This window comes from Bos javanicus, chromosome 27 (assembly GCF_032452875.1).
Source record: "Bos javanicus breed banteng chromosome 27, ARS-OSU_banteng_1.0, whole genome shotgun sequence".
Lineage (NCBI taxonomy): Eukaryota > Metazoa > Chordata > Mammalia > Artiodactyla > Bovidae > Bos > Bos javanicus.
In genome coordinates, this window is record NC_083894.1 from 36,138,003 (window position 1) to 36,165,180 (window position 27,178).

Consider the following 27,178-nt stretch of genomic DNA (forward strand, 5'->3'; position numbering starts at 1 on the left):
GAAATCATTTCTTACTTTGAGCAAATACAATGCTCACAGCCTACAGTTCATGACTCCTCCTGTGGGTGTTCAGAGGCTGCTTTCTGTCCTTTAAGAGGTGCTGCTGCCTCAGGAGCATAAGCAAGGCTCCACAGCGAGCCCACAAGACACTAAATTAAACATCAATCAACCCAGGGTGCATTCAACCAGATTTTCCATCCAAAAAAAATTTTTGATTCCCTGTCATCCCGTGAAATTTGCTGGGGTGTCCAGCAGGGGAAAGCCCAGGTCATGGGGTGGGGAGGCGAGAGCTCTACAATGGAGCCTACAAAACAGAACACTTCAGAGACAGAAAGAGACGCTGCGACAACAGGAATAAACTGGGATGGTCCTGGGCAAGGAGGATAAGTGGCCGCCCTAACAAAGAGGTAGCCCATGTGTGAAGGGGAGATGCACGTTTCACAGATGTGGCTGGAGTGGAGGCGGTGGGGACAGGCCTGGTGGGAAGGAAAGGATGGAGTCCCTTCTCCTTCTCCTGGCTCCCAGAGCTGCCAGGCAGGTGCAGAGGTGCAGCCACTGTGCAGAACAGCATGGAGGTTTCTCCAAAAACTAAAGACAGAACTACCATGACACACCACTCCCACTCCTGGGCATATATCCCTCCAAAACCCAAAAACACTAATTCAAAAAGATATGTGCCCACCCCCCTCCCAGGGTTCATAGAAGCATTGTTTATGATAGCCAAGACATGGAAGCAACCTAAATCTCCACCCATGGATGAATGGATAAAGGTGCTGTACATATATACAATGGAATATTACTCGGCCAAGAAAAAGAACGAGATTTTGCCATTTGTAGCAGCATGGATGGATGTGAAGGCCGTTACGCTAACTGAAGTAGGTCAGACAGAGGAAGACAAATACCATATGATATCACTTATACGTGATCCTTAAAGTCTAAAAAATGCAACTGGTGAACATAACAGAAAAAATAGAGCATACTCACAGATACAGGAACAAACTAGAGGTAACCAGTGGTGGGTGCATGATAAGCGTTGAGGAGTGGGTGTTATAAACAACTGGGGTAAGACAGGCTCAAGGATGTAGGTACAACACGGGGAATATAGCCAAGAATTTTTAGTAACTATAAGTTGTATAAAGCAATAGATAAAATATAGAGAGCTGGCCTCTTCTCCACTGTCGAGGGTCCCAGCTCCTGCCGAGCTCAGAGGGTGGGCACTCCCAGTGGCTGGTGGAATCAGCCCCGAGCTGGGTATAGACTGGCTCCTGCTTCCAGATCCTCTAATCCTTCACTGAGTCTCTCTTCTTTCTCTCCACCCACCGGGAGCCTCACACACAGGTAAGGGGGGCAGATCTGGGTCCTGAGAGCCTGGGGGGAACATGTGCGAGGGGAAAAGAGCAACAGGATGGGGAGCCCCACTCAGGGCTCCTTTCTGCGTCTCCAGGAAAGCCACTTCTTAAAAAGAGCATGCGTGCTAAGTCACGTCAGTCCTGTCCGGCTCTTTGCGACCCTGTGGACAGTAGCCCACCAGGCTTTTCTGTCCATGCGATTCTCCAGGCAAGATTACTGGAGTGGGTTGTCGTGCCCTCCTCCAGGGGATCTTTCCAACCCAGGGATCGAACCCCCATCTCCTGGGTCTCCTGCATCGCAGGCGGATTCTTTACCACTAGAGCCACTTAGGAAGCCCTTATCAAAGAGATTTTAAAAAAAATAAATAAATACATCATCACCAGACTTGCCTGTGGATGTGGAAACTGCTGCCCTCAGGGTCAAGTGGGCCCAGAGGGACCCCCGGCCAGGAGGGGTGGGTGCGGAGCACAGACTCCAGCAGGAGCCTTAATCGCACCTCTGACCTCCTAGACAGGGAGAGAATACATCTATGTTGTCTAACCGCCCCGGCGGTCAACGTCACCTCGGCCCTAGCAAAGTCTTACAAGCCGAACTCAAGCCTGCTGCAGACACAGCTAGAATCTCCCGCAGAGAGTACCCGCCACCTCTGGTGAGCAGGTGGACACCAGCAAGAAAAGGCTGGTATTGTCCGTACCCACAGGGCACCCTGGGTGGAGGCCCCAGTGTCCATCAGGAAGAAAATACAGGACACGTATCTCATCGGATAAGCGCAGCCCTTCTTCCTGGAAGTCAGACATCCTTCCACATGCCCAGGAACCTCTAGAAAGAGTAAGTGTCAGTCGGGCTCCGGGAATAAGAAGTGGCCAAGTCCACCCGGGTCCAGGGCCCCCTCCTCCAGCCCAGAGGTCTTCGTGGACCCGTTTCTACGATGGAGGGCAGGGTAAGATTTCCTTTGAAGAAAGGTTCTGCTTCATGGCATGGGTGTGTTTAAAGGACACAGAGCAGGCTCACAGAAGCACAGTCTGAGAGCAACGTGGGGTCAGAGAGGCCACCCGGCCAAGCTGTGTTCCAGAGATCAGTGAACAGGGGCTGAGAGGACCCTGGTCTCAACCGCCCACAGCTGATCGGGAGCTGGAACCCGGGCCCCCGCTGCCCTCTCCCCTCGATCCCCAATCACTGCCTCCAACACACACTCTGGCTCAGAAAGAGGACCCCAGCCCCACGGGCTCCTACCCCACGTGATCACGCAGGCCCGACCCCTCCTCTCCAAATGCAAGCAATCCTGCCCCTCCCAGAGGCCAGGACAAAATGTCCCAAGCCAGAAAACCGAGCTGCTAAACAAGTACAACCCCAGCTCTCTCTCTCTCAGATCTGGCACTTCCTGCAAGAAGCCGTGGCTGCAGTGAAGGAGGAGACCGGAGCAGAGGTCGCTCTGCCAGCCCCCCACCCCTTCAAGGAGAGCTTAGCCCCTCCCTCTGGCCCAGGACCACCCACCAGACAGAACAGCGGGCTGAGGCCTGGCACCCCATGTCTCCCCAGCCCAGGACACCCTTGCTGAGCAATCCTGGGGCCTGCCCGGGTGAGTCCCCAACCTGCCTTCCTCTGGGGGCCTTTTGGGGTGAGGCAGGGGCTTGAACAGAGGGAAGTGCTCCTATGCCTCCCCTCACTAGAGTGACCCCCCCCGAGAAATGGGCTGTTGGATCTCACACCCCTGATGACCACACCCAGGGGGATGCCAGCAACCCCAAAAGCCACTACATGAGTAGCTGCGTGTCAGTGTCTGTGTCAGAGTTTTGGGGTGTGGGCCCCCCTGGAATTTCCATACTCAGGGCTCCCTGGGAAGAACAGGCAGATTCTCAGCTCTGGCCGGGGCTCCACATGCTAAGGCCCCTGGGCCCAAGGAAGGAGCACAGTTTTCAGCTGGTCCAGACCAGATTCCACCCACCGACCCACTGGGAAAGGGGGCACTGGGATGGGATTCCACCCACCGACCCACTGGGGGAGGGGGGACTGGGATGGGGATGTGAACAGAAGCAGAGGAAAGTGCTGGTGCTCCTCGGGGTCTGATAATCAGAGCAAGGAAACCTGCCAGAAGACACATTAGGTCCATAACGAGAGAAGGCTGCAGGCGAAGAGCTGTCCGTCACCCGCAAACCCCTGTCAGCCACCACGCCGCCTGCTTCCAAAGCAGCCGGCCGGGCTCCACGGCCTCCCTGCTCTGCACACCCAGTTATACAACTGGAAAGGCCAAGCCCCGGGAAAGCTGTTCCCGGAGCAGGGGGTACCAAATGGTCCCGCCTGCAAGGAGCAAAGGGCAGGAGGGAGGCCCACCAGCACCTCCATTCAAGCCCCATCAGCCTCCTCCCTGGCAATCGGAGGACCAGTCCTAGGAGTCAGGCGCTCCAAGCCCTCTGGCCTTCATCACAAATACGCACATCTCCAGACGGCTTCAAGGCTCCATGGTGCCTACCGGGGTGCCCTCCTGAAGGGTCTATGTATGAGGTTGGACTCAAGGCTGGTACCCCAGGTTGCTGAGGGCCCTAGTGAGCTGGGAGCCCCAGCAGCTCCTCCACTGACCTCCAGAAAACCACGCGAAGTCCTCCTGAGAAGGAAGGTTCACCCCCACCCTCCCCAGCGAAGCCTGTCCACAGGAGCTCAGCCAGCAGGTGCCCCGAGGACCCCGGAGCCCTGGACTCCACAGGGCTGGAAGGGATCATAGGGTTGTGTCTCCTGCCTCCTGCCCAGTGCAGGCAAGAGGCCATCCAACCGGTCAACAGTGCATGGGGTGGGGACCCCACCACCTTGTGGGTCAAGATTTTGTTGCCTCAACAAGCCGGGTTCTATCTAAGCGACACAGCACATGACTCCCCTTGGCGGAGCAAGCAGGTCCCAGCTCTTAACCACCATCCCCCTGAGCCTTGTTCTGAGGGGCAAATGCAGCCTCGTCATTTTAAAGAGCATATAGGAAGATAATCTCCAGGACCCAAGGAAAGAGGGAAACACCCAACCTTGACCCCATGGCATCAAACAATGATCCCTGCAGCCTACGGGCGGACGTTTCACAACTCCTGCTTACGCACAACACCGGAAATCGGAAATCGGCTGCCACCGCCTAAGGGATGCTGAGCGCTCGCCCCGCTCGGCGGCATCAGCGCAGGAAACCAGCGCACAGGGCCTCCAGCATCCGGATCACGGTCTGTCACATCCCACGTCATCTCGCACAGAACGTTGGGGGTTTTAATAATTTCCTTTACTTATTTTGGGCTGGGCTGGGTCTTCGCTGCTGCTTGTTCTCCAGGTGCGGGGAGCCGGAACTACTGTCTAGTTGGGCTGCGCAGGCTTCCCTTGTTGCGGAGCTCGGGCTCCAGGGCACGCGGATTTTCGTCGTTGCCACATGGGGGGTCAGTAGTTGCAGTTTCCGGGCTCTAGAGCTCAGGCTTAGTAGTCGTGGCACACGGGCTTAGTTGCTCCGTGCCTTGTGGGATCCTCCCCGGGTCAGGGATCAAACCTGTATCTCCTGCACGGGCAGGCGGATTCTTTACCGCTGAGCCACCAGGGAAGCGCAGAAGGCTTTAGTTTTGTTTTACGGTTGAGTGGATATTTTGTCTCCAGCGGGGGCAAACTTGAGTCTCAGGGTGGTGAAGCGGCTGGCCCGAGCTGACACAGTAGGTAGGACCAGGCCTTGAACTCAGGTCCGTCCGATGCAGCAGGCCCTGCTTGTTCCTCCTGATGGACTGTTTTTCTCTGTCCCAGGGACTACACCAGTGCCCTTTACGACAATCCCTGCGAACCGCTGGAATCCGCCAAGGAAGTGGCTCTCGCCCAGAGAACCAGCAGTTCTAAATGGACTTGCTGCAAACACTGAAACCTAACAAAATCGGCCTGGCTAGCATCTGGAGGAATAAACAAAACACGGGGGACTGGACCGCAGAGACGGCTGTTGGGCGTGCCCGGAGGCCAGCTGCCCAGGAGTCCCTCACGGGCTCCAGAGTCTTCCCGGGTCCGGGGTAGGGGGAATCGTTGGCAGGTTATGGAAGGCGCCCCTCTGGAGATGGGGAGGGGGAAGAGGGGGAGAAGGCCTCTGATGTTCACCCGTGGAGGCTCAGCCCCTGGAGGGGTGGCTAGCACGCATGCTCGCCAGGCAGTCATACTGTGCACAGACCCACACATGCGTGTACAGCGCACGGCTACACCCACCCTCAGACCCGCCCACACAGACTCAAATGTGAGTCCACGCGCATACATCGTGCTCGCACCCCGTCCCAGGCTGCCCCTTGGTCCCGGGGCTGCAGCCCCTTGCCTCCCCGCTTGGGAGGCCCCAGACACCTGGGCCGATGCAGCCCCGCAGCCCTGCAGTTCCCAGCCGGCTTGCCCAGCGCCGTGTGTCCGCCGCTAAAGAGGCCTGCAGAGAAACAGGGTGTTTACGACGGCTCATAATGACCCCACGCTGCACTGCCCCGCGTGCGCGCCGACGGTGAACTCCAGCTCCTGCCCCGCTGTGCCCAGAGGTCTCCCGGGGTCCTGACCACAGCAGAGGGCCCTGCCCGGCTGCCCTGGCCGCATGCTGAGCTCATCTGAACAGCCCGATAGGGGTTCCTTCCAGTGGGTGGCCCGGCCCCGCCAGAGATGCACTGAGCCCTGAGGTTTGCATCACTGCTGTGGATGCTGGAGCTCCCCCTTCACCTTCCTCCTCCTCCTTTCTCCTCTTCTCCCTGCTCCCCACCCCAGGCCTTCACTTTAAAACGGGCTCCCCACACCCAGGACAGCCAACAAGACAAAAAGTTCCTTCCTTCCTCTCAGCATCCAAGGCCCCAAGCTGACCTTCCCTGACACCAGGCGTCTCATTTCTAGACACTCGCCCCCATACGCCTTACAAGCTGACCACAGAGGTTCACCATCCCTGGCACCCGGGTGACATCACGCCTCTGAGCCCTGGTCGAGGCAGAGGCCTCCCCTTGGAATATTCTTCCGACGTCCACTGTTTCAGCCTACCGAGCTTCGAGCAGCTCCTTGGAGGACAGTACACGGTGTCCTCTCTCTGGAGCCGCCCCCATCCCCCACCTCCTCCCCAGGAAGACCTGCTCCCTCCTCTGGGCGCCCGCAGCCCCAGGGCTTCCCTCCTACAGGGATCTCAGCATTGATGACAAGATCTGATGTTTGTCTCTTTTCTCCCCTCCGTCCCTTCTAGATGGTCAACCATCTGAAGGCAGGAACCACACCCCAGTCATCCTGCCCCACCACGCATCACCAGTCCTGAGTCTGCACCAGACACAGCCTCCATTCAATTCAATTTGCCTTAGACTAACTCGAGCACATGGCTGGTTCCATGACCCACTTCCCTCCTGAGGGCAGGAACGCCGCACCGACTGGCACAGAGGGGCTGGGTGCCAGGCCCCTGAGAGGCAGTATATGAGCCCCTTGGTGGAGCCCCCCACCCCCAAACGAAGCTCTGGCCTCAAGCTGGCTCCGAGAAGAAAGAGGGGGAGGTGTCCTGGTCCTCTTACGAGCTCATCTGGAGACACACCGCGCCCCCGCAACACTCCACCCCGCCCCTAGTTCACCTCCACATTCACCAGCTCCCACCAGCTCCACTGAGGCCTGAGAACACGGCCTGCTCACCTCCAAGAGGTAGTTCGTGTGGGTGTGCTAAGGACTGAATCTTTGCGACCCCATGACTGTAGCCCACCAGGCTCCTCTGTCCGTGGGATTCTCCAGGCAAGAGCACAGGAGTGGGTTGCCGTGCCCTCCTCCAGGAGATCTTCCCCACCCAGGGATCAAACCCTGGATGTTTGACCCTTTGATGTCTCTTACGCCTCCTGCATTGGCAGGGGTTCTTTACCACTAGTGCCGCCTGGGAAGCCCCAGGCCTCCTCACTGAGAATGCAACTTGAAAAGCTGCACACGAAAACATGGGTGGAGCTGCCCCCACTAAAAAGCACCTGTGTGCTGGCAAAAGCTACCTTCTGGCTGAGGTCTGACCATCCTTGCCAAGGGCAGAGCACCCGCAGGGAGGAGACAGCTGCTGTCTCTGGCTTTGACTGTCAGGGGACTCCCCTCCTCCCAGACTCTGGGAAGAAACGATAATAAACACTTGTGTTTCTGGATGTCTGCAGATCCCAAAGCCAGCAGAGGCAGGGAGGGTATCATCAGGGCCATGTCCTCAGCAGAAGCCCAACACTCATCTGTTGGATGACTTCCGTGCAAGAGTGCGTGCCTTCGGCGGATCGTTCGAGTTTTTAAAGGAAAACACGGGCGCACATCACACCCCTGTCTTTAAATGAACGCAAGCTAAGAGTAAAGGAAGGAGCTGTCGTCCTAGAGGCTGGGTGCTCACTGGCACCTGGCACATGGTGGGCATCTGAGCCTCCATTTTGAGCCTCCATCTCAGAACCGAGGCCAACCTGTGACTCTCCGGTCAGCCCCTCCTTGTCACGGAGGCGGCTGCACGTGGTCTGGAGGCTGCCCTCACAGGCTCAGCGGCGCACAGCAGACCACCTCACTCCCCAGGTCGGCGGGGCCTCTTGCCTCTGGCCCACGGCCGCGCTGGGTGGGTCACTCCTGTAACACACCTGCTCACTCCAAATCCTGCTCCCTCTGGGATCCCAGCACCCTTCCTGGGTGGGTGCTGGAAGGGACTGCCTTCTTCCTCACGCCTCAACTCAGCCCTTGAGCCCCCCTGAGTTTTGGCCAATGCGAGCCCTAACAGGATACTGAATCAGCTGCCAAAACACAGAAGACCTTCTCCACCCGTGATTTACCTGAATCAGGTTTTGTCAACTTACAAAATACTATTTGACACCATATGATATGACTTATATGTGGAATATAAAATATGACACAAATGAATTTATCTATGAAACAGAAACAGATTCCTGGACATAGAGAACAGACTTATCATTGCCAAGGGGGATGGAGGGTGGGGAGGGATGAATTGGGAGGCTGGGATGAGCAACTATTACATAGAGACTGGATAGACAACAAGGTCTTATTGTAGAATACAGAGAAGTGTATTCAATATCCTAGAATAAACCATAATGAAAAAGAATGTATATATATAACTGAATGACTTTGCTGTATAGTGAAAGCTAACACAACATTGTAAATTAGCTATATTTCAATAAAGTAACTTCTTTAAAAAAAATTTGTTCAAAAAAAAAAAATTTGTTCAGTCGCGTCCAGCTCTTTGTGACCCCCTGGACTGCAGCATACCAGGCTTCCCTGTCTTTCACCATCTCCCAGAGTTTGCTCAAACTAATGTCCATTGAGTCGGTGATGCCATCCAACCATCTCATCCTCTGTCACCCCCTGCTCCTCCTGCCTTCAATCTTTCCCAACCTCAGGGTCTTTTCCAATGAGTCAGCTCTTTGCATCAAGTGGTCAAAGTTTTAGAGATTCAGCTTCAGCATCCGTCAATCCTTCCAGTGAATATTCAGGGTTGATTTCTTCTAGGACTGACTGGTTTGATCTCCTTGCTGTCCAAGGGACTCTCAAGAGTCTTCTCCAACATCAGTTTGAAAGCATCAATTCTTCAGCACTCAGCCTTTTTTATGGTCCAACTCTCACATCTGTACATGACTACTGGAAAAACCATAGCTTTGACTAGATAGACCTTTGATGGCAAAGTGTTGTCTCTGCTTTTTAATATGCTGTCTAGTTTTGTCATAGCTTTTCTTCCAAGGAGCAAGCATCCTGGAAATTTTAAGTACTATTAATATTTGTTTTGTGTTTCCCTGGTGCTCAGACGGTAATCTGCCTGCAATGCAGGAGACCTGGGTCAGGAAGATCCCTTAGAGAAGGAAATGACAACCCGCTCCGGTATTCTTGCCTGGAGAATTCCATGGACAGAGGATCCTGATGGGCTGCAGTCCATAGGGTTGCACAAGAGTCAGACACAACTGAGTGACTAACCCTTTTCACTTTCAATATTTGTTTTGAGTCCTAACTCCTTTCCCACCGTCCTCTCCTGACATCAGGATGCCTTTCTTCACTGTCTGCTGTACTGCGCTGTGCTTAGTCGGTCAGTCACGTGTGACTCTTAGCGACCCCATGGACTGTAGCCCACCTGGCTCCTCTGTCCATGGGGATTCTCCAGGCAAGAATACCGGAGTGGGTTGCCATGCCCTTCCCTAGGGGATCTTCCTGACCCAGGGATCAAACCCAGGTCTCCTGCATGGCAGGTGGATGCTTTACCAGGTCTGAGCCACCAAGGACTGTCTGCAGTCATCTTCATTTCCTCCAGAGAAACACTCTGGATGTATCTAGCTCCCCTGTAGACCCTGCCCCTCCCATAGGCCTGCAAGTTAGAACCTGGCACCAAAGTGAGAAAACAGACAGACGGGCCTGGCCCTGGCCTATCTCATCCTCCAGGTCCTTGGATCTGCTGACCCGATAGGGTGCTGAGACCGTAGCAAGACACAGACACAAACCGAGGTCCGAGAGGACCCCGTGGAGCCTGCAGGAGGGGACTTGCTCCACAGAGGGGCATCCAGCAGCTGCTGAGGGTTTCAAATGCTTATTCCAGGTCCCGTGTCTAGCTCTGCAGCCACAGACACAGAAGTAGGGATTTCCTTCAGCCCTAACCCTAAGGGCTTTCCCAATGGCTCACTTCCCTGGTGGCTCAGAGGGTAAAGCGTCTGCCTGCAATACAGGAGACCCAGGTTCAACCCCTGGTTCGGGAAGATCCCCTGGAGAAGGAAATGGCAACTGGCTCCAGTATTCTTGCCTGGAGAATCCACTGGACTGAGGAGCCTTGTAGGCTACAGTCCACGGAGTCGCAAAGAGTCGGACGTGAATGAGCAACTTCACTTTCACTTTCTTTCACTTTCAGCCCTAAAGCCAGCTCCAGAAGCCAACTGGATTTGTGGTGGAAGACACACCAGTTGATGAACTCATTTTCCGAGGGCTCAGAGAGCACAGAGAACACATCTGAGGGACCCCTGGGAGGAAACGTCCCAGGGAAACCGCTCATAGAAGAGCTAAAGAAAACAGGAGAGAGAAAAATCCCTCTGGTAATCCCGCCTGAATGAGAGCAAGCCTGGTTTAGGGAAGCTGCTTCCTGATTTTTCCCCACTGCCAAAGTACTGTTTTGGAATCTCTCTCCAGCTCACACACATCCTTTCAGAATCTGTGGTGGATGATTCCCATTAATTCCTGCCCTGAAGAAATACTCCTTTATTCCCCTAAGTATCTGCAGGCCTGGAAGATTTCATTTCCCGCACAGCAATCCCTGAAGAGTTGTTGAAGCAGCCAGCCTCCCACACCCACAGCCCCTCCAAAGGTGAGGGGTGAAAGACCAATGCCATTTTCTCAAGACTCAGTCGTGAGCGCAGACCCCCATCCGAAAGCCCTTGCAGGTGAACAAACATCGTCTCTTCTCGGGTCCTTGCTTCTCCTCCCTGACCCACCAGGGAAATCAGGGTTGGCAGGATCCAGGACAGAGCCTGGGTCACAGGTGGTGCCCACAGACACTTTCCAACTCAGCCATGCCACGAGGACCCCGATCAAGACCAGGGTGATCCAAAACCTCCAGCCTCTGGGGCTGAGAACAAGCAGCTGATAACTCAGTCCCTCCCTGAAAGGTCACTATAAACATCGGCTCAGGAAGACCCACAAGGCCTGGCTTCCCCCTGCTCCACCATCCCCATTCATCCGTTCATTCCCTCCCTCGCTCAGACAGGTCCCAGGCACACACACCACCCTCACAGGGCTGGACCTGCCCCTTCCTTAATCCCAAATGAAGCCCCCCAACCCCCAAGGAGCACAGCCAGAGACCCCTGGGAAGCATCTCAGCCTTCTGAGACCCTACTTCTAGCTCAGCAGAATCCACCAGGCACCACCCCCGACCACCACGCCCCAGCTCCCAAATCCTTCAACACACCCAGCCTCCTGCCAGTTGGGTTCAACAGGTCTCTATTTGCAGGGAAGCCTAAACTGGCCACTTCTGGACGGGCTGTGAGTGCAAGGCAGGCGGGAGGGGCCGGAGGCTGGCCTGCTCCGAGCCAGGGAGGCCGCGGTGCCAGCGCTAAGTGGCACTCGAGCCCTGGGAGGCCCACGATGTGGGGGCAGCTCCGGCACACACGTGGACTCCGGCGGCCCCACCAGCCAGGCTGCAAGGCCAGGGCCTCCGGGCTGTGGCGAGAGTGACAGAGCCAGTGACAGGCCGGGCCTCGGACACCGCAGAGCTGTAGCTCAAATATTTATCATGTGCATCTGGCTTTCACACGGAATTTGCCAGTTACCAGTGTTTACCTTGGTAGAAATTCACGGGAAACCTTCGTCTGAACAGGCCCGGAGTTTATTTTACTGCCAGATAAACAACTTTCTTTGATAAATCATCCATGTGACAGTGTTCCTGAAAGACTAAACAAAGATTTCAAGTGCAATCTCTAGGCCTTTGAGCAGCCTTCCAAAGCTAATGCATGTTTAATTGGCTGCTCCAAGCAGGCTGGGGCAGGGCGAGGGCCTGACGTCTCTTTGGCCACTTGCTCTCCTTTGAAAAATAAATACGGATGGGAGCTTCTGGCTCATTTCTGCAAAACTGGAAGAAATTAGCCAATATTTAAATGCTCATTTGCTTCTGAATATGGCCTATGTTTTTGCTAACGGCTGTGTATTTCACAAGTATCACAACTGCTGGGGGCAAAAATGTGAAAAACTATGCAGAGACAGTGCTTGGGAAAAGTAGACACACCAAGGGCCGAAAGAGCTCCCTTAGACTCAATACATTATGAGCAGAAAAACCCTTATCAGGAATAAGATTTCTAAAAATCACCCCAGAACAAAAGAACAAAGTTCTGTGGGCGTGTCCTGGGATTAGCAAAAACTCATTCCAAGCTCCTTGTGCCCTGCGGTCATCATTGTCTGATGTCTTCAGTCTTACAGTGACTTTAGGGTGTCATTTAATTAAAGCCCGGACTGCCTAACTTCTAGTATGTATAAGGTTGCTTTTTGTTTGGTTTGTCTGGGTTTTGGTTTGGTTTTGGTTATGTGAACTTTAGCACCTTGAAGCCATGTCAAGCTTTTAAAAGTTCTCCTAAATGGGTTTTGTGCAAGGTCTCTCCGGTTTAATCCTCTACTAACCAGAAATCCATCAGGACATTCCATTCCATTTCCTAACACTTCGTGCCAAGCAAGCCGATTTTATTAGTGCTCCAGTCCTCCTACAGAGGCCAGTTTCCACCCTGAAATAATTCTTTCCAATAGGAAGAGATAATACTGGTCATGGCTGGAGCCACTGCCATGGTCCAGGAACTGAATCCACTTGACTGACCCAATTCCCTTCCCAACACAACCACACAGGAACCACCACCCACAGATGATGGAGACAGGCTCAGAGAGGCTAAGAGACTTCCTCGCGGTCACCCCGCATATAAAGGTGGGACTTCATCCCAGTCTGTCTGGCGCAAAGTCTATGTTCTTTCTCCTGGACGGCACGGCCCACCTCATGATAAAGAAACCAATGGATTACAGAGCCCCTTCCCTGTGTCAGGCACAGACATCGGTCCATTTATACGGGCAGACTCTGAAAGCGCCCAGTGTCCCTTCCCGGAAAGCTTCCTCTCCCATTCCCGGCAGAATGGGAACGCGATGGGCATGAGGGAACATGAAGGTAGATGGGTGTGGAATCCGAACCGGCTACCCAGCTAAGAGCTGCTGGGAATAAAAACGGCAAGGGATGCCAGGTGGAGTGGCCTTGGGCCATCTGATGAGTAACGCCTTTATCTGAGTCTTATTTCCCTCCATCTGTAAGCTGACAGCCCTGGAAGGGCTGGTCTCTGAGGTCCCATCCAGCCCATCAGATCTTCACAATGGCACAGGGGTACAGAGGAGGAGCAAGACAGCACCCGAGCAAATGGGTGGGCAGCCCGCCTCACCTCAGCTCATCCCTTACCCCCGCCTTCTGTACCCACCCCCAGAAGGCTCCAGGGAACACAGGTGAACTCGAGGGTAAACCCTTCCCTTGCCCCCCTACTTCTCCACGACTGTTTATATACACATCGAATGATAAGGAGGACACGATGCGAAGTGAAATAAGCCAGACCCGTAAAAGGACAAACAGTCAGGCTTCCACTTACATGCAGCACCTGAAATCGTCAAGAGTCCTAGAGACAGAACATAGAGTGGGGGGCTCCGAGACCTGGGGCGAGGCGGGGGCGGGGTGCGGTGGTCAGTGCCTGGGTACAGTTTCAGTTTGAGTTGAAGAAAAATATCCAAAGAGGGACGGTGCTGCCTGTACCACAGTGTGAACCCTTTTGATGCCACTGAACTAACTGTACACCCAAACATGATGAAAAGGGTGCATTTTATGTTATGTATATTTTATCACAATGCAGTTTTGTTTTTTAAGGAGAGCAAGGCAGTGGATTGGAGCCGCTCAACAGGAGAATCACGGGATGGAAGGTTGAAAACCACGTCCAGCGGCGCCCAAACCATGCAGTTTGGCAACTGACTGTCTCAAGAAATGACCTCGTTGGAGCTGCACTCATCACTGAAGAGGGGAAGCCGTCACATCCTGAACCAACAGTGCCCCCACCTACAGCACCAACCCAGCAGGATGCCAGCCACGGGAGAGCTAGCTGGAAACAGCGCTTGGTTCTGGAGAGGTTTCAACCCAGAGCCTGTGAGCTGCAGCCCCAGCTTCTCTGGTGAAGGGAGGCCTCGCCTGTTGGGGACAGAGGGCTGGGCTGGGTTGGGCTACTCTACTCTTGGCAGGACCACCAGGATGGACAGTCAGTGAGTCTGGCCGGTGTGGGGGCCCAGGCCTGGGTTCCGTACACCAGCTCATCTGCTCCTAAAAACCCATCCTGGGGTATCAGCTGCCACTTCGTGGGGAAACTGAGGCCTGGAGAGGTTCCGAGACTTCCCAGCATTACCAGGTGTATGAACTGGGGCAGAAGGAGAAATGAACTCAGCTCCCAGGGTGCCACCCCAACCTGTGGATCCTGGCTTTTGAGTCTCTAAGTTCAGTATACATCCTCAGGGTCGAACGTGCTAAAGAAAAGTGTTGCTATGGACTTCCGCCTCATCTAAGTATTTCCTGCCAGGAGACAATGAGATGTGCAGAAGGGGTGCGCACAGAGGGGAAAGTCGGCTCCTTTCCCAGCTTCTGCTCACAGCTCCTTGACATGGCTTCAGAGCGCAGAGTGGTACCCATCTGCCCAGGGACTGACGCCCCCAGTCAGGCCCCTAGCTCTCCACTCGGATCCATGGGTGAGCAGGGACTCACCATCACGACCCACCAGGCCCATTGAAGGGTGCTCGAAAAAAAAAAAAAGGGGTGCTCAAGGGTTCAGCCATGGTCTCTGCACAGAACAAGCCACCCCCTGAGTCCCTGGAGGACTCAGGATGGACCGCAGGCTGAGAGTTGCCTTGCCAGGGCACTTAAAGGGCTGACTCTGTGTTTCCTTGAACACGGAACGCCACACAACTCCTTCCAACTATTACCAGATCTGTGGACGGGTTGTGTATTTTAGAGACTTTCAGGGACAACGAAAACCAGTTGCTTTCAGCCCAACAACTCCACCCCGGGGTTACCTTGCCATCATCTGTGTGCTATTTAATTTTACTTCAACTGAGTAATGATAAATCAACTGAACTAGATTTTTGGATATTAGGGTTTTGTTTTGTTTTTGACATATACACTCAGTTACCCAAAACAGGGCATGTACTTTCCCTCAAACTTAATAAACAAATGCACATACTCGTTTGGAAAGGAGCTTTCTCCTTATATAAAAAAAAGGGGGGCCATAAACAACAAGGTCCTACCATGTAGCACATAAACCATAATGGAAAAGAATATGGAAAATATATATACATGTACATATAAAAGTGTATATAGTATACTTATGTATATAAAGTATATACAATATAGTTTATATATGAATCACTTTTCTGTAAAGGGGAAATTAACTGCTGCTGCTAAGTCACTTCAGTCGTGTCAGACTCTGTGCGACCCCATAGACGGCAGCCCACCAGGCTCCCCCGTCCCTGGGATTCTCCAGGCAAGAACACTGGAGTGGGTTGCCATTTCTTTCTCCAATGCATGAAAGTGAAAAAATAAAGTGAAGTCGCTCAGTCGTGTCCAACTCCTAGCGACCCCATGGACTGCAGCCTATCAGGCCCCTCCGTCCATGGGATTTGCCAGGCAAGAGTACTGGAGTGGGGTGCCATCGCCTTCTCCAGGGGAAATTAACACAACACTGTAAATCAGCTACACTTCTTTTTTTAAAAAAGAAGAAAACTGAAAAACAAAACCAACGCTCCGTTTTTTGCCTACAAGGTGCACTTACTGGCAGAACAATATCATTTGTCTATTCTCCAAGTTTCCATAAGAACTAGTAGAATCTAATAACAGCCAAAAACGAGGATAGACAACGGTTAGGTCAAGGAAAAAAAAAAGGCCACCCTGTACAATGAGTTGAAATGTAAGTCTAAATTATCCCAATTTGTATTCATCTGGGGATATTTTAATATTAAATAATTTTAACATTGTTTTGCTCACTTAAATACAGCCCAATCTTACGATTTAAAGGTACTTGTGCCCATTTAACAATTGTGAATGTTCAGGAAAGGCACTTTATGCACACTGTAGAAAATCTAGGATTTATACTCAGATGTGTACTTCCTCTCATAATATTTTTGGAGTTAAAAATTCTTATATTCATCTATCTTGGTGGATTTTCAGATGATGCATCCTAGAATCAAGTTGTAGTTACTTAACAGAAAATAAGCTGGAAATTAAACCACTTTAAAAAAAAAAAGGCCAGTTTCCATCTCCCAGTCATATCGTTTCATCCATTCATGAGTCCAACAAACTTTTATTTTATGCCTACCGTGGAACTGTGCAATCACCGATCTAAGTACACACAGGCCTTGTTTTGTTCATTCTAAGACACAGATTCTTTTCACATTTTAACACGAAGGATGTGTCCCCTGTAGGCAAGGCATCGCACAGGTGATGGATGGCGCATCCCGCTATCAATGGGTGTCTTACAGTAGGTAAAATATGGTACCAGAGACAGACCCTGCTCTCAAGCAGCTTACAGACGCTGCAGTTACCCTGCTGGCAGCTACATCTCCTCCTCTGCAGGAGGAAACCCAAGGTTTGGCTTGGAAAGGCTGAGCCTACTTTTTGCAAGTAATCAAACATTCCGAGGAAAACTTTGCACCTTCAAACAGTAACCCAGCCAAGACACCTTGAAAGCAGAATGAGGCAGAGTGAGAACAAATTGGTGAAGGTCCAGGAACCGCCGAGAATGTTCTTCTAGGAAATACTCCCAAATGCTAACGGTGAGAGCCTTTTTTTTTTCTTTCCTCTTTGACTCAGTTTAGTGTTGCAATGTACGGTTTTACTCTTTATGAGGAAACATATAAATGAAAAAAAAAAATGTTCAGAAGGCAAGAAAAATTTCTAGGGGGGGCCAAGAAATCTTTTTCCACAGCCAGAAAATACTGGACTAACAAAGCAGCCACCTGAAATCTCAGAGAAGAAGCCAGAACAAGAGGAAGCTGTGAACTATCTTAGCAGAAGTATACGATGCTTTCTGCCCATTTCGACCAGAAAAGCTTAAGGGTGTTTACGGATCCAGAAGCTCGAGAGAGTGGCCAGAGCGGGGATGGGGGTGGGGCGAGGGGGGCGGAGGGGAGGTCCTAGCCCCCCATCATAAATCAGACCCTCCTATCCCCTGGGATAAGCTGGGCTGAAGGAAAGATGGTTATGGGCGCTGAGTTGTTAACAGCAGGATTACTAAGTGTGGCAGCTCGCAAATAATATATTGACCCCGTCGAAGAGAAAACAGCGGCACCCTGTTGTCACGGAGCAGGAAAAGCAGAGCCAGAGCAAGCGGCGGGGGCCAGGCGTCCTGAATGGAGCCCAGCAGGCACCCTGGCCGCCAAGCTGAATTCAGAACCTCTTCCCCGGCTAACTTTGGGCTGTCACACATCTGGGACTTGATCCAGGCTGATCCAGCTGCATTCCTGAGCATCAGCCCACAGGTGTTTCTACTGAGGCTTTTCTCTGTTGGTAAGGTGGGGGGGAATGTACTCTTAACTGCAGAGGTACAGTGTAGGGGTGGAGAGAACCAGTGGGCAGGCAGAGCTGCCAGAGAGTTACAATCGCACCTCCCGGGGAGGTGGTAATAGGCCGGGTAAGGAGTCTAAGGATGACCGCTGGCAGGAGAGGGCTCGGGAGTGCTGACCCCGAAGGAATGGATCCCTTGTTCCCCGAGCTCCCAAAGAGCCTTCCAACAAGCTGATGTCTTCCCACCGGGGATGTCAAGGCCGTTTAATGCAAAGTTTGATCCCTCGAGTGGGGAGTAAAGCATTCTTTTTCTTCTCGGCTGTGTATCAGCTTGCCTCGCTGCATTTCTTTGTTTCCTAACTGAATCCCATCAGCGTGGCTGACTGCCTCCCTCACTTGAAATGAACTGAGCTAGGAAACAAGTTTCTCAACAAGGCTGCATTCTCCAGGGTGCTGAGAAGGGCAGAGCTGAACTCAGCCCCTGCAGAGAAAGAGAGAGAGAAAAATATCCTCTCTATTGCCTTATGAGAATACAATACACACACACACACACACACACACAAACCATAAAAGTCTCTCCTGCATCCAGATAGGGAAGCCTGGCATCCAGCCCCGACGCTGTTCATCTTAAGTGGGAAAGGCAGCGTGTCAGAAAGAGAACACCAGGGGAGCAGTTCAGATTCCTTCTTTGTGAAATAAGTGGACTTGATAGGATGACCCAGAGGACCCAGGAGAACTCCAAAGTTCTAGGCACTCAAGAAGGAAACCATCTTTGGGAGAAAGGAACACAGTCTGAAACTGCTAATCAGATTGGCCAAGCCCAGACTGGTTATTTAAGAGACACTCCTGGTGCCTGCACACTGCAGGGAGCAGGTGGCCAGCCGACCCAGCAGGGACCTACTGGCACCCACTGCGGCGTGGGGAGGATTCATCTCCCCAGGTGGGTTACCCCAGCCCCCTGAGACCCTTGCCCTTCACTCAAAGATCAGCTTTCACATTCACATTCTTTCCCAAGGTTTGCCTCTTCAGCCTACGCCTAGGGAATGACTCTAGATTAACGAGCTGCCACAAAGTCCCTCAACAAACTCAGGTTGGCGAGTTCCAGGGAATCAGAGCAGAAAGACAACCAATTCTCTTCCCAAAGCGCCAGAACATCCTTTGTCCTGCATCGCCAACAGCGCCCCTTTCAGGCGGCGAGTTATATGACTCCATGATTCTCTAGGAAATGACCAATTTCATGTGTGGTCAGAGTTAAAAATGAAATTTTTTAAAATTAAATCTTCAGCTATGCTAGGTCCGTGTTTGGGTACATGTAGTCTAGCATAGAGCTCTGAGCTCGAGAAATGCTGAATGACCAACTGGACGCATGAATCAGTGACCGGACACTGCCTCCTTCACACACTGGGTCCCGGGAGATGGGATCCCAGCGTCAAGCATCCGCTCATACACCACCTTTCAGAGATGGCTCTAATAGGATTCCCCGGATTTGCTGAAACATCAAGGAGTCAACTTCTCAGAGTGTGGTGATTTACACTATCAGAAGGGGGTCGGTGAAATCTAAATGCAGCAGCTGAGTATTATCCAACCCCTCCGCGCCATCCCCACCCACTCCCCCGCACCCCCCACCCACCCCCGCCCAAGGAAGGATGCTTTGGGATCACGGCCACATGCAAGCTGATTCTTCCTGTCCCTCCCCCCTACCCTTTGCAGCAAAAGGTTTCCGGTGAGGACTTCTGAGAGATTTTATTTATGGCCTTTTACTCAATGCCCAAATGCCTCTTTGGGAAGGAATCTTGCGCCATCTGTGGAAGGAAACCTTGTCACTCAGGCAGGTTAGGGCCATGCAGACCCGCCAGCCTCATAGGCATTGGGGTCCCCTTGATGGAGTAAGAATGTGAGCCTCAGGAAGCAAGTGTCACCCCAGTCGGGCAGAAGGAGGGTCATCAGAGTTTGCAAACACTGCTGCGGGTGCTCTCTTGCAATTTATTTGAAATTCATTTAAAATGGCAAACAGAAAAAAGGATGTGACTCAAATACAAGCAGCAGAAGGCAGGGCAGACAAACCTTCCTAGAGCTCGTCCACCAAGAACCAAAGAGGCAGGTAGAAATACTTAACGCAGAAATAGGGCATGAAAAACGTGTGCATTCTCAAGCAGCTCTCCGGGCCAACTCCTGCCTGCAGTCACAGTGACAAGTACCCTGAGACTACAAGTGTCACATGTACCCTTTCCTTCAGCTTTATGTGTGTGCACCTCTCCAATGGCACTTTGTCAGCGTAAGGCCCATTTATGTGCATTACTACACATGGTTAATGAAAACCCACGATAGGTAGCCCTGAATGGACATAAAGATTTCTTTTACCTATCATTTACACTTTTCCTGGGAGGAATTCTGTAAGAGATCCAGCCTCAGGGACACCATGGCTGGGATTGTGAGAACCTGTCCTTAGCAAAACAGCCCTGAGTATTAAGTCACGCAGTCGTGTCTGACTCTTTGTGACCCCATGGACTGTAACTCACCAGGCTCCTATGTCCATGGAATTCTCCAGGCAAGGATACTGGAGTGGGTTGCCATGCCCTCCTCCAGGGGATCTTCCCAACCCAGGGATCGAACCCAGGTCTCCTGCACTGCAGACACTCTACTGTCTGAGCCACCAGGGAAGCCCATTACGTGTTTCCTGGGAGGAATTCTGTAACAAATCCAGCCTCGGGGACACCATGGCTGGAATCGTGAGAACCTGTCCTTAGCAAAACAGCCCCGGCCGCCTCTATTTTATACGTCAGCTCCATACAAAATAGTGGCAGGCTGAAGGGAGCCGACCCTTCAAAAGGATGCAGTTCGTGTCTTCTTTTCCAGAGGACACACTTCCAAGGTGTCTGAGGCTCCGTCTTCTGAGGAGCAGAAGACAGGGACCACCCTTGAAAGGTCACCTGAGATCAGGCCCCGAGCCCACATCCAGCCCTCTTCCTGGGGCTGCAAATGTGGACCCAGAATTCCCTTTTAACCCAGAAAGATTTGGGAAGAAGGGAGGGAGATTCCCCCCACTGTGGGGATGTCATTTTCCTTGCCAGGAAGTTCCTGAGAGCCCCTGCCCCCAGGGCCCTAAAAACCAATGACCCCCCTCCCGGATCCTGGGCGGCATGGTGCTGACACCTAGGGGTGGATGGAAAAACAGCCATGCGGGAAGCCAGCCCAGCAGCCTGGTTTTTCCCCAGCTCGCCCCAAATCTGCCTCCCTCTACGCCCAGAGAAGGTCCCCCCAAACCCATCCAGTGATCCCACACACGGAAAGGCAGAAGCCAAGTTTGACTTTTCATAAAAAGAAGCCAGTTCCCCACCCTATCTAGTCTCCCATCAGCCTGAGAAAAGCAGCTGTCTGGGGAGGATGGAGGGAGAACACGTATCCCCAAAAGGAAGCTCCGAAAGGCTCTGCTCCAGGGATGCAGACCAGGAGGAGCCAGGGACGCCCAACCTCCCGGAGGCACCAGGGCTGCTTTCTTACCAAACTCGCTGGCACAGAGATGCTCAATGATGGCTTCAGACTTCAGCTCGTTGTCACATGGAGGACACACGGTCGTGCCTAGGAAAGGAAAGGGGAGGACAGGAGCTTAGTGATGCGGGGCAAAGATGCTGGAGGAGCTGCCCCCGGGGCAGACAGAGATCAGCCTCGGGACCAGGCTGGAAGGGGGTGACGGTCTTCTGGGATTTCTGAAAGGCAATCCCAGGAAAGACGAGTCCCGGAAACCCAGGCAGACATCGAGTTCCTTGAAAATTCAGGGACTAGAGCTACTGAAGAAGGAAATGGCAACCCACTCCAGTGTTCTTGCCTAGAGAATCCCAGGGACGGGGGAGCCTGGTGGGCTGTCGTCTATGGGGTCGCACAGAGTCGACACGACTTCACACGACTGAAGCGACTTAGCAGCAGCAGCAGAGCTACTGAATATAGTACAGCTATTCAGATCAACGTTATCTGGGGCTGAATGGGGCAGGTCCTGTGAATCGTGTCTTGAGGTGGTGGGTCCCTGGGAAAAGCTGACTTGTAACCAAACACTTCTACCAGAGTTTGTTTGTTTGTTTCCTGTTTTCTCCTCTCCCCTTGAAATACCTGCCTGATTCCTGCCCTGTTCATGTTCCCAAACTCCCCGATCCATGTGACCAGCTCTCCATGAGCCAAGAAAGAAAATCAGCCAAATTCACAAAGTCCAATCAAGGCTCTGAACGCCCCTGTCCAGAAGGGCTGCTGCAGCGAGATCCTGCAGGGCGGGGAGCAGGAGGAGCTGGGGGGGGGGGCTGGGGGGGCATCACCAGCCCTGCTGCCAAATGGAAGGACCGAGTGGGACAGGGAGACCCTCTGTTGGCGTTTTCACACCGTGAAGTACTTTGAAGAGGAGGTGTGTGTGCCGCAGGCATGGGGGGAACTGGAGGCGACTAGGCCCCAGGGGGAGGAGGCTTTGGAAGCCAGGGCCAGCGGATCCTCCCGGCCAAATGCTGCAGATGCTGGAGGGGCCCCTCCCCTGGTAAACGGCCTCCTGTGGAAGAGCTGGGAGAAAGCCACCCAGTGGAATCGCCAGAAGGGGAGGTGGCTTGTCACCGCCGCCACCACCACTATCCCACCGTCAGCATCAGCATCGCTTCCATCATCTATCAGACATCTTGGAGTTTTATCCAGGGTGTAGGAAAGCTTGGGCACATCTTAAGGAGCTTCCATCCAGCATAGCAGCAGAGGCCATGAGCTTTGGGAAAGTCACAAAGGGGGACGGTGTGCTGAGCACCTCCACTTCCATTAAGGCTCTTCTTCCTCCCCCTCCCTCTCTGTCTCCAAGGCAGCATCTCCTTCGCCTTGGAGCACTTCTGTGGTCCAGAGAAGTGGGCAGAGCCTCCCATGGCAGACAGGGAGTCAGCTAAAGCACCCCCGGGACACAGCTGGTCCCCAACGCCTGGGAGGGGGTGCCTGACCACGCCCCGCTTCCAGGCAGGGTCCCTGTGAGGCCCAGCAGAGGCCGTACGCTTTCGTCTTTGCTGGCAGACCCCTCTCCCACCTTGACGCTGGGCCCAGGGCCACGCGCTGTCCAGACTCCTTCGGCAGCAGAAACCACTGCTGCACTCCAAGCAGAAGACGGTAGGACCATCTTTGGACCCAGAGCCTGGAACTGTGCTTCTCAGCCGGAACTTAAGATCAGATTCCAGAGATCATGTTTCTGACAAAAGGGAAACGCTTTCCCGGAATTGTGCATTCTGATTCCGGCTTCCATGGGGAGAAAAATGGAAAGGAAGTCCCACCGTATATAGGAAGGACCGTGGTACCTGCCTGGGGAGTGTGGACTGTGCTGGGGGGCTTTCCTTGTTCGGGTTAAAAAATTTTTTAATGGAAGTTATCACAGGGCAAAGTTCAATGACTATAATCTGGCCAAACAAGCGGCAGGGCAGGACTATCCGAATGCAAACACGGGGTGCCCTCGGCTCACTCACACCACCTGGTCTGGACGCCCTGAGTTCCCCGACTTGACTGCAGCCCAGGGCTCTGCACACCACTGGGCATTGTTCTCAGTCCCATCGCCACGTCTGGCCCTCAGCGTCCCCCGGGGGGCAGGAGGTGGCTGGGATGAGCTCAGTGTATTTTCCCCAGCCCGCCTCAACTTTTCTCACAGCCAGCTCTGAAGGGCAATATTAATCTGTGGCCTCTCTGGACTGTGCCGGGGCAGGGGTTGCGGGGGTGGGGCGGGGGGGGGGGGGCAGCAGGCAGCCTGAGCACAAAAAATCAAACCCACCCAGTCATCCATCAGAGAGGCAGGACGAAATGGCTGTTTTTAGATGCATTTAAAATGTTTCAAGTGAAAGAAGCAAAAACCAAAAGGTGTTGTGTTTCATCAATATTTAAGGGTAAGAGGAGTGCAACACTGGAATCAGAAACACGTAGGTTTTGTTTTTAATCAATGCACACGCATGCACACAGTACACACACACACACACACACACAGCAGGTCTTCCCTGGCCAGCTCCTCAATACAGGGAGGGACCCTAAGGAAGAATGAGGCACCGTGGCCTCTGCAAAATCTGTGCCTGAAAGTCAGGCTGACTGAACGCACAACATGCCTAAACAACAACAAAATAAAACTAAAAGTATGTGCTGGCTCACGGAGCTTGAATCAGTAAAACCTGGCAGCGAGGAGGAATGACAGTGTATCGGCCTGAGAGTGCATGGGTCTAACGCAGTGCAAGATTGAGAAATAACTTTTCTGGGAAAAAAAAAAAAAAGTGCCTCTCCCGTAATCAATGCTGAAGCAGCTTGAGCCTTGGCTTCTTGGGGGTGCAGGGGAGCCTCCTTTGACTCATCTCATTAACAAGTTGATCTTAAATGATGTGTGGCCCCAAAGGCCGGCCCCAGTACCCTAAACAGTACTTGCCCCCGTATGTGAACAGAAGCCAGCCAGCCGGCATTCGGAGACATGTCACTGCTTTGAAAATCCCATTTTAATTTTACAGAATAAAAAAAAATAAAGAATAAAAGTTGGGCATGTGGACTTGGTCGCCTCCAAAAGTACCAGTTCTTATTCTGGAGGCACGAACCATAAGGGATGAGGACCAGGAGTCTGGTCTCTCCCCCCCGGCCTGTGTGCACACACACACATCCCTCCCACTTCCAGGCTCAGCTGACAGCAGGGGACACGCAACCCCAGGGGACGCCTTTTGGGGGTTCCTCCCACTGAGGGGGCTGCAGTCCCAGGTAGGAGCAGTGCCTCCTGTAGAACCTGTCACCAGAAACACGGTGGGGAGAACCAGGTCCCAAGTTCCACCCCAGACTGGTCCCTTCACTGCTGTGTGGCTGGTCCAGAGTGGGCTACCTGAGCACTTCTGGGATGGAGAGGGGAGGGGAGATGGTGCAAAGGGGAGACTTTGGGAGGGGGCCAAGGGGGCAGCAGCCAAGGAGTAAATGGCTCCAAGAAGACAGCATGGATTTTGGTCTCCCTTCCCTCAACCACCCCTGCCTCTGGGTGGCGGGGTGGGGGGAGGGGGGTGGGTGTCGAGCCAAAAGGATTCTTGTCCGTGCATAACGAGGCACCCCAGCCAGTCCCCCCACCTGCCAGTCCCCCTCGGAAGGTTTCTGTCGCCGCTTGTACCAGATAGGAGCAGTTGGGGGTGGGCTCTGCCCCAGCAGAGCTGGCTGAGGTCTCTGGGGGTAGGGTTGGGCTTCTCTCCCAGGAGGGGAGAAGGAAAATCCCATGGGTTCTATCCAGACAGAACACCAAGGGCTTAGTCTGCTCCAGGTACCAGCAGCATCTCCCTTGAAGGTGAACCCTGTGCAGACCTCCAGAAAGGGCGAGCATGGGGCCCAGACCTCGGGCTGTTGCCCCCTCCACCCACCGAGCCCATCTCCACATCCCCCACTCTGGGCTTATCTCCGCCCTCCCTGAAATAAGCAAAGGCATTCAAATTTCAGGGTGCCCTTCCCCGGACTACCCCACCCTCACTCTGGGGAGCCTGCCCCACAGGAGACATTCCTCCTCCGGCATCACTTGGAGATAAGCTGAGTCAGCAAGCAACAGGTTTGTTTTTTTTCCACCCCCGCCCCCCCACACACACCTTAAGCCCTTTCCTCCAAAAGCCCTAGAGACGCCGGCCCTGTGCTGGGTGCCCTGGGCACACGGCTCCCCACCTCTGATCACTGGCAGCTCTTTGAGCCTCAACTCTGCTTCCGAAGAAGTCGGGGTTGAATTCATTCCTCTCAAAGTCAGGCGAGGCTGCTGGGGTGTTGATTTATTGGAGATTTTCTTTTCTTTTTTTTTTTTGGCTTGTTAACTTGTTTTGCTCTGTCTTGTGGCCTGGGGGTGGGGGGTGGCGGGGTGACGTGCCTTCTTCCCCCATCAAGAGCTGCCCTTTAAGAGGGAGGGGGTTCTGAGAACAACCTCCTGCCCTTCTCCGGGGCTGTTAGGAAAGTCTTCAATTTGCGGTCCCGCTCCCCAAGGAGAGCGGAACAATGAGCTAATGACAATTTTATCTTCCTAATTACCTGAGGATTTGTGTGAATGAGAGAAGCAGGGGGTATGCAAGAATGGGGACAAGTCTTTCCAACCACCCCCCTCCCTCAAGTCTCCCGAAGCTGTTACCTGAAAGGAGGAAACAGCCTTGCACTTTCTAAACTTTTTTTCTCGGCTTCTTTTGCACCAGTCCGGGAGCTACTTGGCTGAATGACTAGCTAAGAAAAGCGATTAAAAAAAAAATCCTCCTCGAACCTAAGAATATAAACAAAGCTGCACCTTAGCATTTGCTCGGCCCTCCAGAGCTTCCCAGATTTAGAGTTTGGGTTGTGTTTCCCGCCCCCAGCCCCGGGGGCATCTCGTCTACGGGGTTCAAAGCTCCGATGGGGACTCGGTTCCCTCCCAGGGGAGAAAAGCGCTCTCCTGGGACCCTGAGCTAAAGCTTTGTTTCCTGGAAACTGGATTCCCAGGGCAGCGGCTCCACGACCCGCAGCGGGTGCGCGCGCGGGGCTGCCCAGCCGGGCACCACCTCGGACGTCTCGAGGCCGTCGGGCAGGGCCGAGGGCACGTCCCCCAGGCCCGGGGCGCAGCCCGGGGGACCCTCGCCTCACCTTGGGGCTTGGAGGCCTCGGTGGCGTTGGGCGGGGTCATGGCGATGCAGACGTCGCCCTCGGGAAACTTGTCGCACTTGAGCATCTCGGGCCAGTAGAAGCCGAAGAATTGCATGACCGGCTCGCACGAGTCGCGCACGGCCTCGCAGAGCCAGCGGCACGGGTAGATGGGCCGGTCCAGGCAGACGGGAGCGAAGAGCGAGCACAGGAAGACCTGGGTGCCGATGTGGCAGTTCTTGTTGAGCAGGGGCACCCAGCTGCTGGCCTGCTGCTTCACCTCGGCCATGGTCTCGTGCTCCAGCAGGTTGGGCAGCACCATCCTCTTGTAGCCCACGTTGTGGCACAGCCGCAGGTCTGCCGGGATGTCCACGCACTGCGGTGGCTTGGTGTAGAAGCGCCCGCTCTGGTAGGCGCCGATGTCCGACTGGAAGCTCACGTAGTCGTACTCGCTGGCCGAGCCCGCGGCCAGGAGCCCGGCGGCCAGCGCCAGCAGCGCGCCCGCCGCGGCCCAGCGCCCGCCGCCCATGCTCGGCGCCCCGGCCCCCGCGACGCGGGGCGTCCTCGGTGGTCTCCCCGCGCGCGTCCCGCCGCGAACTTGCAGGACCCCACCCGCCCCACGGCTCCGGGGACAAAAGGCGCCGTCCGCACCCGCGCCCAACTGGGTGGCCGCGCGCTCCTGCCCGGCGCTGGCGGGGCAGCCCAGGAGAGCTGCGCGGGGAGGCGAGCGCGCGGCCCGAGTGCGGCCCAGGCGCCCGAGGCGGCGGGACCCGAGTGCCCGGCGCTCCCGCGGCCGAGCCCTCCGAGCCGCGCCGGCCAATCAGCGCCGGCCGCCGGGAGCGCTCCGGGCCCGCCCGTCAGTCACCCGCGCCGCCGGCCAATCGGCTCGCGGGCGGGAGGGCTCGGCTCCCCAGAACTCAGCGCAGGTCAACACCCCTTAAAAACAAAACCAAAAAAATAAATAAAAGAAGGAAGAAGGGAGGGAAAACGAGGAAAAGACAAAAAAGAAAGAAAGAAAAAAGGAAGAGAGAGAGGGGATAGAGAGAAGCGTGCGGAAGATAAAAAGGATGCGCAACGCTGCAGCTAGCTTGAGTCAGATCTCAGGAAAGCAAGGACGCTTAACAGTACTTGCAAGTCCATGAGCTAATCAAGACTTCTTTTTTTTTTTTTGTCACTTCTCCCTAACTTAACGCAGCAGCAGACTGCTTTCTCGTTGTTGTTCTCTGT

General features: G+C 53.9%; 1 protein-coding gene across 1 annotated transcript in view; it reads right to left on the reverse strand.

Moving 5' to 3' along the window:
* The window catches only part of SFRP1 (secreted frizzled related protein 1), a 43,533-nt gene extending 16,835 nt beyond the window's left edge, over positions 1 to 26,698 (reverse strand). The window contains exons 1-2 of the mRNA XM_061404561.1: positions 25,955 to 26,698; positions 20,870 to 20,947 (exon numbers count right to left, since the gene is read on the reverse strand). Of these exons, the coding sequence (XP_061260545.1) occupies positions 20,870 to 20,947; positions 25,955 to 26,480 (604 nt within the window). The 5' untranslated portion in view covers positions 26,481 to 26,698. The remainder of the gene's footprint in view (positions 1 to 20,869; positions 20,948 to 25,954) is intronic.
* Positions 26,699 to 27,178: the final 480 nt, after the last annotated feature.